The following is an 18,194-nucleotide window of genomic DNA, read 5'->3' on the forward strand; positions in this document are numbered from 1 at the left end:
ATTTTCTAAATACAGAAAATTGCAGATACCTTCCAGGGATGGGAAGGTGAACCAATTCTTTCAACCCTAGCTTTTATTCAGTGTTTGATTTTCCCAACAGCAACTCACAACTCACATCCACCAGGAAGAGGGAGGGATGTTGAATACCATTTTTTGTTGTGTTTTTTTTGCCATTCCTCAGATTGTAAGGATATCAGAGCTGGAGATTGTTCAGTAGAATAGAGATATTTTTCCCATCCCTGGAAGTGTCCAAGACCAGGTTGGACAAGGCTTGGAGAAACCTGGTCTAGTGGAATGTATTCCTGCCCATGGTAGGGGTTAGAACTGGATGGGCCCTAAGGTCTCTTCCAGCCCATTCCATTCTGTGATTCTATAACAGAGATCAGCTAAGCCAGCAAAGAGTGTTTTTAGCAAAAAAAACCCTAAGTGACTTTTTTTTTTGCATATAAAATACAACTGAGCTGTGGAACTTGCAGCAGGATGTTGTGGATGCTAAAAGTTTACAGACTCAAAAACAGCTGTGTAAAGTAATAGAAGAGAAATCCACAGAATACAAATATACCACAAAAATACCACCCTTGACCCTGGAGTTCCTTCAGCCACATATGACTGAAAACTGAGAGAATATTTCAGGGTAGTATCAGTGCAGGTTGGACTTTACACTCTAATTTTACACTCTCCTCTAAGCATGTGCTGTTGGTCTCTGCCAGTGACAGGCTACAGGGTTAGAACTGGTTTTTTTCTCACCCAACACAACCATTCTCCCGTTGTTGTCATAACAAAGGCAAGTTCATGCTCTCTGTCACATTTGAAAGACTTCCTGAGCTCCTGTGAATCCATCAGTGCATTCTCAGCGTCAGACAGGTCACTGCAGAGCCACTTGTATCTCAAGTGAAAGGCTAAGGGCTTGATCCTCTTTTGCTGTTCATCTGTCAGCTACATATAAACCCACAGATTTTTATGAGCTGCAGCACATGGGGGTGAATGCAGAAGGTCTGACACCAAAGAATTTGCTGTAGTTTCTAATTCTTTCTGTAACTTATGTTATTAAATTCTCTGTGTACCTTGCTATGCCACAGGCAATCGGTGGCATGCAAGACTGAGTGAAGCATCAGCTCATTATATCTGAAAACATTCCTACAACCCTATTTCAATCAAAACTCCCCACCTTCTCCACCTTCAGGATAATGAGACTGGGAATGCCATGCCTATGTATCAGGGAAGTTCATAAGAACAGCAGGATCTAGTTCTAATTAACAGCATTAATTAAGCAGTGGTCTAAGGGTGGGACATTAGATCTGTGCAGGGGTGTTCTAGCCTAGATCCACAGAACCATTGCACTGATCTGCCTAAAATTAAAGATATCTATCATGACTAGGTTCATCTGAGACACATTATATCAGTATTTCCAAGCCTTGCAGGTGTAGGCAGGCAGGACTTTGTGCCAAGTCTGTTGGCAGATCTTGTTAGATCCTGCAGTGGATCCTCATTCTTCCATTTGCCTGGAATTCACAAGCCCAGCAGCTTGGTTAGTTGGATGCTCAGTTACTTCTGATGCCATCAGCTACTGCAGAAATGTTCTTGTTTCATACTCAGACAAACACTTGCTCCCTTTCCTAAGCTGTTTGCCAAAATTATTTTTGTTCTGAAAGAAAGCCTGGACATGCAGCTGAAGAGCCTGTTCTTGTCCTCACAACTCTTACGTGACTGTGAGCTTTTACCAATCTCAATAGGAAGAGTCTCACTGTATTTGGCTCGGTGAGGTTGCTCTGTATTTACAGTGCATTTTACCCTTTATGCCCCTTCTGCTTTTGAGAGTTTGGTCTTTGATTGTGTAAGTCAGTGCACAGATTTTTCTTTTTCAAGGGCTGCTTTCAGTTAAGTATACTGAAGTATTCCAGCAAGAAAACATTTGAGCTCCATGGAGATGTTGCTGTCAAAAAACACATTAGTCTGGAGAAATGCTCCAACTGAAGACTTGTGCACGAAAACACATTCCCAAGAAGCAGAAATTGGCTTTCAGCTTCCATTGCTACATCATGTGTCATTCACTGCTGTCTCTGCTGCTTCTCTGCTGGAAGGAGTCCAGTGTGGGCTCAAAAAGCTCTAAATATTTTGCTTGAGATGTCACAGTGTCAATGTTTTTTAAGTCTCTTCATCCATTGGCGCAGAATTCCACGATGGATTCTCAGCAGAGGAGGACTCAGTTGACTCCATTGACAGCAGTTTCTCTGTTTACATAACTCAGGGATCTGACTGGATGAATTTGAAGGTGCTTCTTCATAAATGGTGATGTCAGTCTTTCAAGAAGGCTTCCATCTGCTCTTGTGCACAGAGCAGGGTCTGTGACACAGTTCTGGACCCCATGGGGACATATTTTGGGCTTCTCTTCCCAGGCCACAAGGGAATAATCCTGATCCTCTCACACAGTCAGAGCTGAAAGCTTCAGTTCAGGACACAGATGGATTTTGTCGGGGTGTTTCACAACTTAAAGGCTGGCATGAGCACAGCTCTCAGACCTTTCCCAAGCACTGAACAATGTCTGTGGCCTCTATGCATGAACAAAGGGAGTACCACGTTCTTGATTAACTGTTTGCAGCTCACCTGAAATTTTGAGGACAAGCCCACCTTGCCTGTTGTTGTCAACAGATCTAATACCCATTGGGTGGGAGCTTGTAGTCCACATTAAATCTTAAACCCATTGAAACACTGAAGGGGTGAGTTTGCTGTCTGTTTAGGGGCGACCTTTTTGATTCCCACAGGAAACCAGGCCTCGGATGTCTGAGTTCCACGTGAGGTCCACGATCATCTCGCGCTACGCCTTCACCACCGTGTCCTGCACCATGGTCAACAGCGGCTCCGAGGCACGGGAAGCTGTGTTTGAGATGCAGATCCCAGCTGCAGCTTTCATCTCCAACTTTACCATGTAAGTAAGTGTCGGGACCCAGGAAATCCCTCTGGCTGCCCTGGAGGACTCGAGACCCTGCCAAGGGGCTCTGAGACCATGGCACAGAGCCCAGGACACCTGTCACTTTGATTATGACCCATGGAAAAAATTACCTTATATGAGGATCTGCAAGCCGTGAAAGTTTAAGTATAATAATAGTTAATTTGTCACTGGGTGAAAAATAGATTTTTGAGGTTTTTAGAATGGAGGCTTGGGGTCCCAAGATGGAGGAATTTGGGCATGCCCTGCCCTTCTTCCTTCTTCTTCCTAGCCTCCATCTTCTGGGTGATGTTGGCACTTTTGGATTGGTTTAAGGTAGAAACTCACTGCTAACATAGGTGATAGGTATTGGGAAGTTATGGTAAATAATGTACATGTAGTTTTTAGTATAAAAAGATAACACTGCCCCAAGGATGGGTAGTGTGCCTCAATCCAACCTGCCAGACAGACCTGCAGCGGGTCAGAGAAAGAATGTAATAGATAAGAAACAATAAACAACCTTGAGAATGAGATCAAAAGAATGCTGACTCCTTCTTTGACTGCCAGGCTGGGAAATTGTACCTATCTCAGAGTCACTCTGACCAGCAGAAGTCCTGAGAAGTAATGTACAGAGCAGGTCTATGGATGCCACAATACTAAATTTGAATCCTCAGTGTAAACAAGGAGGGAAACTATTCTAAACTATTCTATTTCCCCTCTGAGTGTCTTTTAACCACTTCCTTCTCCTTCTATCTCTGATTTGAATGAGAAAACTCTCTTCAAGACCTTAAAAACCTTTCCAGAGAAAGTTTCATCAACGCTGGCAGATATATTTATCTTACCTTACTGACTCTAATGCCTAAGAATCTTCTTGTTATTTCATGTTCTCCACATTGGAGCAGAAGTCAACCTATCCAGCCAGCAGAGAGGTTCAGTGGCTGCTGGAGGTGTGATTGATAAAGCAAATAGAGAGAAACTTCATAGTGAAATGACCAGTAAATTAAACTCTTGGTCTCAAACATATTTGGTTTGATCATGCTCAGAACCTCTCTACAGATAGATATTGGGGCCACAGCTTCAGACTTGACCAAAGGGGATAGGGGACCTACTCTTTAAGAAATACTTCCATTTAGAGTGAATAGGAAGAATAAGAGACTTTTGGCTTTGTACTGGGCTGATATTTCCAGCCAGGGAACTTGTGAGTTGGCTTCTGCCCCAGAGACTTGGGTGGACTCAGGAGAGTGACACCAGCAGCACTTTGAGATTCTTCTCACATCAAAGTCTGTGAATGCACCTGCAGCAAATGTACACCTGTCACTGTACTTGGGTGCAGGGTGACCATGCTGACACCTCTGATCTCTCCAGGAGCATTGGCAACAAGACTTATTATGGAGAAGTCACAGGGAAGGAAAAAAAAAATAGCACGGATGACAAAGAAAGGCACAAGAAACCTCCAAGCCCCGCAGAAGGAAGGTGAGTGTTGTGCATTTGGCTGTGTTCTGGGAGGTGATGCCCTCTCCTGCCATCTTTATCTTGGCTGCCTTGGCGTAGCCATCCATGGATTTATAGGAAGGAGCAGTTAAACTGAATGTTATCTGCACTGCCTGGTGTCATTCCTATACTCAAAGCCGTGAAAAATTGTGTGTGGCTTTTTCTAACCCTGTCACACAACTTTTTAAATTTCAAGAAGCTCCAGGATGTACTACTGGGGGGAAGAATTATTGTTGCTTCCTGAATAACAGAAAAGAAACTTAGGGTGTTGTCATGAGCAGAGTCATCCACTTCACTCAAGAGTGGAGAAAGAATATACTTTATTAGTATTTTATTTAGAAATATTAATATTTTATTTATATTCATTTATAATGTTATAATTATAAATAAATATAAATTTGGTAAATAATAATAACACTTCTATCTATAATATTTATTATAAATATTAATATTTATATTTATTTATAATAATATAATTATAAATAAATATTAATTTGGTAAATGATAATACCGTTTATATTTATTAATATTTCTAATATTTATTATAGATATTAATATTTTATTTATAGTATTAATGTATTTTATGTATATTTTATATAGATCAGCAAAATTTTGCTGATTTATATAACAGTAATGCAACAGGAGTTCAACAAGATTCAATGGGAAGGTTCAGTTGATTATTTACAGGGAACAGGGTCAGGCAAAACTATCGGGGTGGGGAGGTGAAGGAGGTAATGTGTGATGTGTATGGGATGTGAAGCTGTCTTTGGATTTTCCTTCCAGGGAGAACGGCTATGAGACATTCAAGGCCTCTGTCTTCATCCCCCGCAAGATGCAGGCCAGGTTCACACTGCATTACGAGGAGCTCCTGCAGAGGAGGCTGGGGAAATACGAGTACACCGTCAGCATCCGGCCCCAGCAGCTGGTGGGGAGGCTGAGGGTGGAGGTGAACATCCTGGAGAACTCAGGAATTGTGTCCCTGGAGGTGCCTCCCCTCAGGAACAGCAGGCAGAAAGGCAATGGGAAAGCTGAAGGTAAGTGTGGAGGCCCAGAGCACTGGGAATATTTCTGTGTCTCCTCTGGGGTGCCCTGACCCCCAGGGCAGCACTGACTTTGACCCTCATTCCTGGAGAAAGTTTCCCAGACTTCAAGATGGACTGGAATCCACAAAAGTGTGAAATAGATTATAGAGAGCAGTGCAGGTGTATCACTTGGTGAGAAATTGAGGTTTTGGGATTTTTAGTCTGTTGTTGATGGAAGCAAGATGGAGGGCACAGGGTGTTATCCTGGGTTTCTTCTTCATGCTTCTTCCTCCTTCTTCTTCATGGGTTTGGGTGGCATTTTGTGATTGGGCAGAAGAGTCCACATTGCAGCTCTTTGGGATCAGTTATTGGGTTAAAAGGGAAAATAATCCAGGTGTCAGTTCTTAATTGGATAGTTTAGTCTTAAAAGCCCTTGTACCAAGAGACTGTTGGCCATTTTGTGCCTTCTAATGAAAAGCTGCTGAACTCACAGTAGTGAGACTGTTTTACTGATAAGAAATAATAAACAGCTGAGTCTGAACATGAACTGCCATCTCAAGTGCCTTCAATCCAGACCCAGAGAAACCCACGACTGGGACCCCCACAGGTAAGGAGAGATTTTATGACCCATGGTTCTCATGGTTATTTGTGGGGCCTGGCAGCACTGGGTCTATTTTCTCTGGATGACTCTGTGTGGTATCTGTGCCTCAGCCTGTGAGGACTTTGAAGCTTAATGAATACAGGGCTGATCCCATTCATCTCAATAGGGTTTTTTTTCTTTGCTATTGTCTTGAAGAGCTTTGAACTGGGCCTTCAGGCCTTGTGCTCAGCACTGGAGCAGGCTCTTCCCTGGCCTCTGCATCTCCTGGGAACTGTTTATTTTAAGTGAATTGTTTTTTCCATCCATCCATGCCAAGGAAGATAGGAAATCCTGCACTTCAGAACATGGGAAATTCCAAGAGGAAAATCCATATTTTGCCAAAGTGCTAAGTGCTATCTGAGCATCTGCTGTTACCCCTAGCCATCCTTGCTCACTGTTCAGACAGTGTAAATATAACTCTTTCTGGTGTAAACCAACAGCTCAGGATCCTGTGTTTGCTGCATGTTGTCAAAAAACACACACAAAAAAAAAAGGATAGAAGGAGGATGCAGAGTCTTTTGGGACTTGACCCTTAGTCACACAAGTGACTCCAAGTGACACAGTGCCAGCAAAATCAGTGGAGCTGCTCATATCTACCACTAAAAGATCCTAATGCATGTGAAGTGGAGTTAAACTGATTGCTCAGTGGGATCCTACTGATTTCATCCAAATCACATGAAACCAAGGCTCTCAGTGACTTGGGCTATCTTCAGGTCAAGCCTCATTAGTCTCACTGTCCTACATCCACGTGCCAAGTGATAAATGTGCTCTGCTCCTCATCAGGAGAGGCAGAAAGCCTTTTTCACCTATCAGGGAATTGTTGGCATGTGATTTCCTGCAAGACATCTGGCATTGATCAAGGGTAGAGACAGACTGAGCAGAGCAGACACACTGCTGGTCCAGCACAGGATGGAAATTCCTATATGTAAATGACATACAGGGAAAACTCATGTAAGTCACTATCCAAATGGCAATCTGGGAGCACTGACATTCTTGGCATCATACTTCAGATTTCAAAGAGCTCATATAAAAATGGGCCTGAGCTGTTGGATTCTGTAATCCTCCCTAGCCAGTAAAATGTATATAAATTATGTGTTCCATTGCAGGACGGGTAATGCAACTGAAGCTCAGATTCCCTGTGCTTTATCTGTGTTCAGAATTCAATTTCACACCCTTTCTGTCTGGAATCATCCCATGTGGTTGTCCACTATATTCCAGCTGACTGTCACCTCTCAAGATGGATCCAAAAATGAACCATATCACAGCCATTAGTTGCTCCCTGTGGAGCCTTCTTGCTCATATGACACCCAAAGAGTGGATGCACATCCAGTGAGACCTCCAGAAGAAGTAAACAGAGCAGGAAAAAGCATTTTCCTGATGGAACTGTCATCCTCACAAGAGGAACAGTTAAACCTAAATTATTTTGGATTCTGGCAGATTCAGGATTAGAGCTCTAATGCAAACCAGAAAAAAAGGTATCTGCTCTCTCTTGGATTCCCACAGCTTAAAACCCTTCAGTACCACTTGGTTGGACATTGGAACATTGGAAAATGGTACTGCCTGACTGGTTTGAGGTTGAATATGTCATTAAAGCTCTCTTCCTCTATTTCCTATGTCTAAACTATCTCACAGTTAATAATAAAATATGAGATTTTGAGAAGTATTAATAAATTATCTTGAGAGCAATGGAAGAGAAATGTATTGTGCTATCAGGTTGTTACAACCCACTCCAAAAGGTGAGGGTAACCCAAGTTCTGGAAACAACGCTCATTCATCAGGGTTGGAAATACACATATTTAGGTTTATTTTAGAACAACCTGGTTGCACAGGAAAACAGATATGTTTTGGTTCTTATTATCTACAGTAATATGACAATATAAAGCCATAAAGATATCACTTGAGAAAATGTATAAGAGTAGAAGGATCTCACCACCTGAAAGACTTGTGATGAGACTTGGTTGTTGCAATTTCAATGTTTGTTGGTCAAAGTGGTGATCACTGGCTAGACCCATCATGTGGTGGGGAAAATCCTACAGGGAAACCCACAGAATGCACAGTCTATTGGGTTTATATTCACTCAGGTTCAGGTAGGAATGCCCACGTACCTGCCTAGGGTAGAGAGCTTGTAATGGCTGTGGGAATGCTGTGGATCAATGCTGTGGATCAATGCTGTGTTTGAGCATCCCAGTGTCTCTCCCAGTCTCACTTGTGGCTATGTCCTTTTCTTGTCTCTCAGAAAGCCCTGGGTCCATCCTCTCTGAACAGGGGGCAGAGACAATGTGATGACAGATCTCTCTAGGATATTTCCTGGTGTGGCAACTCCTGCACACATGGCTCCATCTGGGAGTTGTATTTTTCCCAAAGGAAGGCATAAGGCATATGACTTTTGGAAAATGATCTTTTGGCATGTGCAGGTGTTTTCTGTCACATACAAACCCCAAAACAGGAGGCATTGAGGCCAATGATCCTGACCTTCTCTGGTGACCTCAGAATGGAGCCCCTTTCTGAATGATGTCCTGGATAATATCCTCATCTTGTTCCTCCAGTGTAGCTGTTTGAGAACTAGCCATGGGCTTGGGCAGGAGACGCTAGGCTGCTTGAGGATGACTGTTTCTTTCTGAAGGCAAAGGTCTCAGAAAGCTTTTTATTTCTTAAAACAGCTGTCTGGAAATTTCCACATGTTAGCGGAGGACGAGCTTTGCATTTGAGCTCTAATCCTCAATCTGCCAGACTCCAAAATAATTTAGGTTTAACTGTTCCTCCTGTGAGGACGAAAGTTTCATCTGGAAAATGCTTTTTCCTGCTCTGTTTACTTCTTCAGCTGAATTTAGTGGAAAGTTTGTCTGAAGGCTCTACTCTCTCTCAGTGTGAGCACAAACCAGCCCAAGCATTTGGAGCTCATCCATGCTCTGGACTCTGAAATATCTCACAGATTTTTCTCTCTCTGGCACTTGTTTAAAAAGAACAAGGCCAATAAACAAAGGAGACTAATTGTGATCCAGATATCAAGTGCTGCCTAAAAAAGAAACCTGGGGGAAGATATAGGAACTGTGTTCAAGAATATAAAAGGCAAGAAGGAAAAGGATACTGTGGCTTCTGTGTCAATAACTGAAAAAACAAGAAGTCATGGGTTTGTAATCCACGAGGAAAAATGTAAATTGGACATTGAAAATGTTCAACAGTGAAAAAACTGAAGCTCTAGGAAGGACTGGCAAGTGCAGGCACTGAGTTTCCATTACTGGAGGCCTGGAGTGTTTCCTGATTATATAAAAAAACTAAGTAGGAAGGGATTCAGTCTGAGAACATGGGATGAATTAGATAAATTACCTTCCAGACCTGATTTTTGTTTTTCCAGAAAAAAAAAAGTTTTCTTGGACCCTTTCTATCAGACCATTTTTTGGCTTTTAACTTCTGTCCCAGGGATGGAGATGAGAGGCTATGAAGAGGATGGGATTTCCTCAGATTCCTCAGCAATTCCTGTCACTTCAAATGGCTGTGTGAGACAGCCTTGGAAGCTTCCTCTGCAGAGATCCCCAAAGCACTGTCTGTGTTAGAAAGGATGACATTTATCACCTCCAGAGAGTGTTCTGAGGAGCAATAGAGGGAGGCAATGTGATCCACATACTCCACCTAGACTCTACATTGCTTTAGAAAATGGCTTATGTGTGATTATGCTCATTTAACAGGTGGGGAAACTGAGGCAGGGAGTTGCTGCTTAAATCAGCTGATTTCCAACAGTCCAGAGAAATGTTAAGACTGGAGCTTGTGCTGCTGTGGCACAGCTCCTTGGCCTCACCCATCACTGTATTTATGGCAGAGAAACATGGAAGTGCTGCCCAAAGGCCACGGACATGGATGTGCAGGAGGAATAAGGAGGCAGCTTCTCACTGACCCTGGTGTGAATGACCAGGCAGCCTAACCCACCGCAGGCTTTCCTTTCAGCAGTTGAGGAGAAGTAATGTGAAACCTCCAGATCAGAAATTATAAATGGACTTTAAAGCCATTTCTATGTATTTTAGGCTTTTCCCACACTGGCAGTTAAATGGGATTTCTGGAAGCAATAGAAGACAGATGGAAAATTCAAGAAGGCAGATACAAGCAAATCTGATGCATTTTGTATTAAAAACATATTGTGTCTGTTGGTTCATCAGATCAAAGGGCAGCTATAAAAATAAGAACAGATCAAGACTGAGGTAGAATCTTACAGCGATGTTGATTTATAACTTTTCTTTGCCAGGAGAAATCGGAACTGTACATGGATAAAAAAAAAAAATCAAAGCTCTGGGCAATCATTTTATAAGCCCCTTCTAAGATACAAAACTAGTGTCCTTATGTGGTTTCAGTGTGTTGGCTGGGACCTCCCTCTCTGTTTCAATCAGGATGAATGGACAGGAGCTCTCCCAGAGAAGCTGTAATGCAGAGTCAGTTCTTGATTTTACTGGGACTGAGTGATCTCTGTCATTCAGTCTCCATGGGCAAGGCTTTTGCTGAGGAGTTTGTTTTACAGTCCTGGTGCTCTAGCTATAATTTGCTTGTGTAAAATTTGGCCTGTGACAAAACCCTTCCCTATCTCAGTAGAACAGTCTTGTGCCTCATCTTTTCAAATGCACTCCCAGGACAGCTGTGGAAATAAAGCAAAATCATCCTGGCAGTAACATCCTAGAGTGCTGTTGATTTATGAATCTTACTCTCATTCCTTTACCTAGAGGAACCTAGATTGTACATAGCACTTCAGAGTAAAAGTTACAGATTTGGCTACTCATTTCATAAACCCAAAAGGACCCCAATCCTGGCATTTCTATGGACTTCCACCTGTGGGAAGTTAGGTAAATTAGGTAACCACCCCATGCCTCCATTTTCCTACTTGTTAAATGGACATAATCACATCTTTCTGGTTTTGTAAATCACAGTGGGGTCTGGATGTAAGGTTGTGTTCATTGTTGCTCACAGATGTCACATTGCCTTTCCCTAAAGCTGCTCAAAGCCCTTTACAAAGGTGAAGTGCCACTGCTCATTACATAAACAGAGTTTTGGGACCCCCTGGAATGGAGCTTTCCCAGACTGCCTGCACCTTCTCATTTGGATCACTATTGTTAATTTATTGGTAATTAAAATTACCCTGGAGCAGATGTCTGTCTGGACAGATGTATCATACCCTCATCTCTGACACTCTTGACCTGATCTCCACTTGCATAGTGGAATCTAGAAAATAAACTTATATGTAGCTATTGGCATTGTGTGCACCTGAACTGAAACTGATCCTCCCCCATCCCTAATTTCCCTGTCATACCACAGATTTTTGGGCATTTTTGGAAAAGATTTGAGATTTCCCCTCACAGTATAATTAAGCAGCTGATTCCTACCAATTCTAATCAGGAGCAAACATAATAGAACTTCTGTGCCTCAGAGGAATAATCCCTGTGAGAGCTAAAGCACCCAAGAACAACTTCAGCTGACAATATATATTTTGTGTTTTCAAAAGCCAGTTAGGAAAAGGGTGAAAGCCCTCAAAATCTGGAGAAGTTCAGGGGCCAAATCCATCTCATGTAAGGATGGAGTTAAGAGGGGAACAGCTGACAAACCAAAAGAGGGTAAGGTGGGATTTTGTTTATATAGAGAGGCAACAGGGAACTTCCACATCCCTCAGCTTTTAGAGAATGAGCACAGATAACAATACAAGGAGAATTTCCTGCAGGGTGACTCAGACCTAAATAATTGTCTTTATCTGAGGTGCCCTCTGCCAGGCACATCCCTCTTTGTTGATTCAGGAAGGGTTTTCAGAGTTTAGGATGAGTTATATCTTAGGGATGCAATTTGTGTGACTGCACTGGCAGTGCTGGATTTTGTCTGAATTAGACTGAAATTGCAGTGACTATGATGATAACTTTTGCTGAACATAAAGGCAGCGAAGGGGACTTGTTAAAAGGTGGATATTACCCATAAGGCACTTGTCAGACCAAAGGATCAGTCACTCAGATCAATCCCACCCCCACATGCCTGCAGCATGTCTGAACAAGCCACCTCAAGAATTCCTTACAATCAATTAGGAAAAATCTACTGAGTGATTCATCTAATCCTGGAATAAATGTTTAAACAGGTCAGATGAATCATACCTGCATTGACTGTCAGGATCTCAGGTGTAGGATCTGTGTCCTGGATGTCTGGAGCTGGCTGGAGTGAACAGCATCTGCATGTTTGAGGTTTTGTGTTTGTCAAACAGAACTGAATACGGGAATTTGCTACAAACATTTGTATCCCTGAGAGCATTGCAAGATGGGTTTTAATTTAAAGTTTGAGGTTAATTTTTTTTTCTCTCTTTTTTTATCACTGAATCTTCAATCCCAGTAAGTCACTCTGCTGCCTGACTTGGCTCCATGGCAACACCACCTGTGCTGTTCTTCGACATCTGTAAGGCAATGGGAAAAACCTGTGATATTGTGGTTTTATCTCAACAGGTGATGTGTCTCCTCCTCCTTCTACTGTCATTGGGCACACCAAAACCTTAGCTAAGGTTACATTCAACCCCAGTGTGGTTGAGCAAACCAGGATCGCCCGAAATGGAATTTTGGGAGACTTCATAATTAGATATGATGTCAGCAGGGAGCTGAGTGTTGGGGATGTTCAGGTACTGTACACATGATTCATCTGTTCTGTTTTATTAACTGTATTCAAGATGGTTTAATTGTTTTGCCTGCTCCAAATTCCTAGAAAATGCTTTCCAAGTGAAGGCTACTCCTCCATCCTGTAAGAACAATCCAAAATAAAACCAGTCAGTTAGCAGCCACAAGAAGGACTTAAACCCCAACTTCACTGAGCTTCTTTTTTGTGTCTGCTTTTCAGTTTCTCAGTAGGCTGGCTGTAAATATCTGGATACAAGACCAGTTTTTCAAGGGAATGTTGTGGTTCTGATCTGTGGGCACATATGTTACATCCTTGCTGCATTTGGAAGGAAACTCATTTGGATGACTCAAACTGCATTTGGATGTCAACCATGGAAGGAGATCTCCATGGATCTCTCCATGGAGTGCTCCAGTTGGCTCATCCAATCTGGATAAACTGAATTAAGGGAGGGGATCACAAGGGTATCTGGGAACAGAATTAAGAGGGATTCCAAGGAGCATTCACAACCTCCGGTGTAGACACAGCCACCGAAAACACCCAAATATCCAGATATCCCATAATGACGTGTGTAGAAGATTGCACCACGATCTGCCTTTGATTCCTGACTGCCTTGCTCTTCCCCAGATCCTCAATGGATATTTTGTGCACTACTTCGCCCCCACAGACCTCCCTCCCCTGCCAAAGAACGTGGTGTTCGTGCTGGACAGCAGCGCCTCCATGGTGGGCACGAAGCTGAAGCAGGTGAGCTCCTCCTCCTGTCTGTTCTGGGCTGCTCAGCCCTGGGGTGGCAAAGCTTGGCTCAGATTTCTCTCACCACTTCTCCTCTGCAAAATGTTTGCTGTGTCTGAGGTGAGAGGTGGCTCTGACGTCACCTCAAGGCAAGGTGATCTACCTGCAATGAGAAATGATCGTGTCAGTGGGGATGGGATGGGAACGAGGAATGTAGAAGGATTCATCACTCTGTGAAGGTCAGCGTTGACAAAACTGAGCATAGGATTGTCCAGGGTGGTTCTGTTCTGAGCAGTTTGAGGAGAGGCAGATCAGGCAGAATTGCCAGCAAAGTGCATTCAGCAGACCCTGTATCCAGTCTAACAGCACAGAGAAGACACTGCTGCCTTTAAATTACCTTGGCAAAACACTCAGTGAAGTATAACTCAAGAGGTTCTGCTGAAAGAAAAGTCATTTTGTCCTTTTTGGGAATCTGAGTCTTTCAGAACAAATCTCAGACATTTTTCCAAGGCACAGACCTCAATGTGAGCCAGCATACCAAGCTGAAGGGGACATCAAATATAAACGGAATATGGATTCTGTGGATCCAAATTATCTTCCCCAGTGACTGGGGAAGAAGATAACTCATCAAAAGAGTTGTTAAGAAGCAATCCTAGTCCTGTCCTGAATGAGGTCTCAATTCAAGATGCCTCTGAATCTGTAAAAAGCCTCGTGGACAGAGCTTGGCCCTTGGCTTTCAGTTATCCTCCTGCTGAAAAATGACCACCCTGCCTCTCAGAATAAACAGTTCTGGCACAAATGCCCCCAGTCCTGCAGGCTGGAAGCAGACAGCCAGTGACCATGTGCTGAACCAGGGAGATTAAAACTCCAAAGCTGCACAAGTTGCCAGCAGATTAACCTTGCACTATGAAAGCTTTTATTCTCCTCCTGAGTATCAGAGTTTCTTTTCATTACACCTACTAAAAACAACACAGTCATTAACCCCTAAAGTTTTAATTCATAGCCTGGGCAGTTTGTGCTGCTAAACATGGATCTCAGGCAAATCAGCTACAGAGAGGTTCCTCTTGAGCCCAGAGCCTTTGCTGAGGCTGTACCCAACTGTTGGAATCCTGGATGCTGAGAATTTTAAACCCTTTGTGCTGAAAGGCACAGACTCACAAGAGAGTACTACGTTTAACCTGAGGCTGTAGAGAAGACTTCCAAAATTTATTAAAAGCCCTAAAATTATGAGTCTATAGTTAGCTAGAAGTGTATAATATCACAGGGTAGAAAACTTAGCGTTTTAGAATATAGTAATAAATATAAAGCAAGATGAAAGTTTTAGAGCAGAGGCAAATTCTTCTTCTTCACCTTCTTCTTCCTTCTTCTTCATGAGTTTAGGTAGTATTTTGTAATTAAACAGAAAAGTCTGCACTACAATCTTCAAAGAATCAGTTATTAAATAAAAAAAGTCATCTAAGTATCATTTCTTAATTAGATAGTTTAGTCTTAAAAGACCTTGTAACAAGAGATAATTAGCCATTTTGTGCCTTACTAATGAAAGACTACAAAACTCATAGTTGTGAAGCTATTACACTAATAAATATAATAAACTCCTGAGTCAGAACATGAAATACTATCTCAAGTACCTTCAATCCCAAGCTCAACAAAAATAAAAAATACAAACACAAAATCCACACCCAACTTTTGGTCTGTTATCTCAGTATATTCCTTTTATGGAGCACCAGTGGAACATTATGGAGGAGTGCTATGGGATGGAAGCACTTATCTTCCCTTGATTCCAGCTGGTCCAAAAAATAGAACTTTATGGAGTTAAGATCAAAATCATAAAACCCACACACACATTAATCAAGAAAAGACCAAAATCTAGGACTGGCTGAAAAAGAAACCTCTCTTGGTTCTCTAGGAAAGTGTGATCAGTTACAGCCATGTCTGCTCAGTGCCTTTTTACCAGTTGTTGATGTCATTGAGATGCTTATTAAATTACAAACAGATTCCCTGGTGGCGGGATACATCTGAGCAGAGGAAATGTCTCCTTTTTGTCTTTTCTCTTGGACTCTCACAGCTGTGGTGATCTCTGGTGCTGTGTAGAGAGCTGGGAAATCCCATGGGGACTGTCTTTCCTCATTTCTCTCTACTGAGTCACGTGCAAGGTCAGCTAAAAATACAGTCAGCAATTGTAAAGAGTGCTCCTGTGGGTCAGCTCCAGTGACTGTGGCAAAGGACAGTTTTTAGGATTGTGTAAGCAAGGATGGGAAACATCAGCTGTGCACCTTTTTCTGTAGAAACTGGAGGAGATTTTGGACTCTTCAGTCACCTGCCTTCACAAAGCAAATGGCAAAGTCACTCAAGTGGGGTCAGGATTTCATCCTGCAGTTCCCACAACCCAGCTGTGAGTCATTTATCTTTTCCTCTCCCAAGGTTTTCCTTTTCCAACATGAATTTTCATCTGTTTTGCCATCCCTTTTTTCCTAAGATATCTCAGTCTTTGAAGCAACAAATGTCCAGTTGCAAACACGCAGAGTGAGACTGGTTGATCAGCTTGGATCAAGTCATTGGAGGTGTTCTAAAAGCACATGGATGTGGCACTTGGAGACATGGTTTAGTGGTGAACACAGTGGTGCTGTGTTAATACTTGGGCTTGATGATCTTAGAGGTCTTTTCCAGCTTTAACAGCTCTTTGGTCCTGTGATCAGGACCCTTGAAACATTCTCCTCACATCACCTAAGAGATGTATTAGCTTTGAGGGGAAGATATTTCTCCTGTTTTCACAGCCTCTGAGCTCTGGTGATGTCCAGCAGATTCAGATGTGTTGCAGCAGTCAAACCCCTCTGGGAATCTGATCCTTTGCTTCAGTCTCCTTTTAGCACTGGCAGGGAGATGAAGCTCATGAATAGAAAATTCTTGAGCACGATGAGGGAAAAAATATTAATGTGCTCAAGGCTTTGCACATCATTACTGCTGTCCCACTGGCAAGGAAAATCCCCATGAACTTTGTTCCTTCCTTTGCAAAGAGACAGCAAGTTCTGTGTGGAATAGTTGCTTTTAACAGCCAGGAGAACCTGGGGAAGAGCTTCTATCTGCAGGGTTTACTGGGAACCAAAATGATTTGCAGAAATGACAAAAATTTGCAAAAATGAAGCAAAATGACTGCCTTTGAACAGTCTACCCTGCTGATTTTATGGTACCTTTGGCTAGGTAGAAGGGGATACAGCAGCTTTACATTGGTATAACCAGGAGAAAAAGGGGCCAGTTATAAGTTCACCACCTTGTGATTACCATCATTGCACCCAGCTTCACTGAACATGGTGAGAAAAGAGAAGAAGAATGTTCCAAGCTGTGAATATGTCCACAGGAGGATGAGTTTCCAGGTATTTTGCAGCTGTAAAATAGAGTTGTTTCAACCACAGATTAGTTTCACCTTACCTTTCCCACAGGCAATAAATGCCACACACTCAGTTAAGCAGTTGGCTTCACCACAAGCCTGGCAACCTGTCAGTGGTGCCGTGCCAGACTGTAATTTTCTCTGAGGTTAATTGCTCCAGGAGGAAGCCAGCTGAAACTGGGACCTGCTGGGGATTTGCAAGTGCTCCAGTTCATTTGCCTGTGCCTGTCCAAGGGGCACTGTTGGTATTTTTGAGTCACCCACAGTGCTGGAGCCCATCTGAGGGCTCTGTGTGCCCAACCCTCACCCTCTGAGCCTCAGCATCAACACCCCTGAGGAGTTTCAGGGCGGTGAAGGAGCAGAAAGCACCTGAGCACTCAATGTTCTCCTTCCAAACTCCTCTGATTTCTGCTGGTTGGTGCAGAGCTGGCTGTGAGCCTGTTGTCTGTCGGTCCAAGTAACAGCTGCTGCCCAGGAGAACAACCTTAAATCACCAGGGAGCTTTGGAAAAAATGCTAATTCTAATTACAGCCTCCAGAGCGTTCAAAGCTACTGTGACGAGGAAAGTTCTGTCAGGTTTTCCATTTCTGCTGGAAAGAAACAATCCCAGAGAACACAGAAGAGCTGCCTGCAGCACCAAGAGCCCCATGCAGCTGCCTCCTGCTCAGGAATACACCACAGCAGTGTCATCTCAGTCCTCTCTGGAGGCGTGAATTTGGGATATAAGAAATACCACAGTAAATAAGACAGCAGATCTATGTAGACTTTATTTGCTCAAAGAAAATAATAAAATTTCTCCTCCAAGAGGAACGCAAGTACTTGTCACAAAGCAAAATAGTCTGCCTAACCCTAAAACTACTAAATAATGGTGGAGTCATACAGAGAAACAGCCTTCAGAGCAAGATGCTCTCAAGTATCCAGGACACAGAGCAACTGCTTCTGGTCTTAGCACTAACAGCCAACTTTGCTTCATGCTGGGGCAGTAGAAGCAGAGACAAAAATTCCCAGGAAGATCCCAGACCACCTATAAAGTGCAAGTCCTTTAACTGAGTTTGGAGTAAATCGGATGCAAAGGTGAGGGCGGAGTTTGCATGGGAATGCTGCTGGGGCTTGAACTGAAAACTCATGAAGATGCTGAGAGCTCTCCCAGATGTTTCAATTGGACCATCACTGAGATCATCAAAGGATGAACTGGAAACAGGTGCCAGACACAGCCCAGTGACCCTCAGACAAAGCTGCAGTGAAATGGAAGTGGCTGAATGAAGCTGGGAAGTCTTTCCATGGATTGGGGTCATTGAGGTTTATGGAGAACAGCTACAGACAGCACAGCTCTTGGTCTGAGACTGGGATGAGGGCCCAGGCTGGTGCTTAAATAGGCAG

General features: G+C 43.0%; 1 protein-coding gene across 1 annotated transcript in view; it reads left to right on the plus strand.

Moving 5' to 3' along the window:
- Positions 1-18,194, plus strand: part of ITIH5 (inter-alpha-trypsin inhibitor heavy chain 5) — a 48,250-nt gene that overhangs the window by 6,472 nt on the left and 23,584 nt on the right. The window contains exons 3-7 of the mRNA XM_066550081.1: positions 2,763-2,926; positions 4,292-4,399; positions 5,201-5,451; positions 12,535-12,704; positions 13,325-13,441. Of these exons, the coding sequence (XP_066406178.1) occupies positions 2,763-2,926; positions 4,292-4,399; positions 5,201-5,451; positions 12,535-12,704; positions 13,325-13,441 (810 nt within the window). The remainder of the gene's footprint in view (positions 1-2,762; positions 2,927-4,291; positions 4,400-5,200; positions 5,452-12,534; positions 12,705-13,324; positions 13,442-18,194) is intronic.

This window comes from Molothrus aeneus, chromosome 5 (genome assembly GCF_037042795.1).
Source record: "Molothrus aeneus isolate 106 chromosome 5, BPBGC_Maene_1.0, whole genome shotgun sequence".
Taxonomy (NCBI): domain Eukaryota; kingdom Metazoa; phylum Chordata; class Aves; order Passeriformes; family Icteridae; genus Molothrus; species Molothrus aeneus.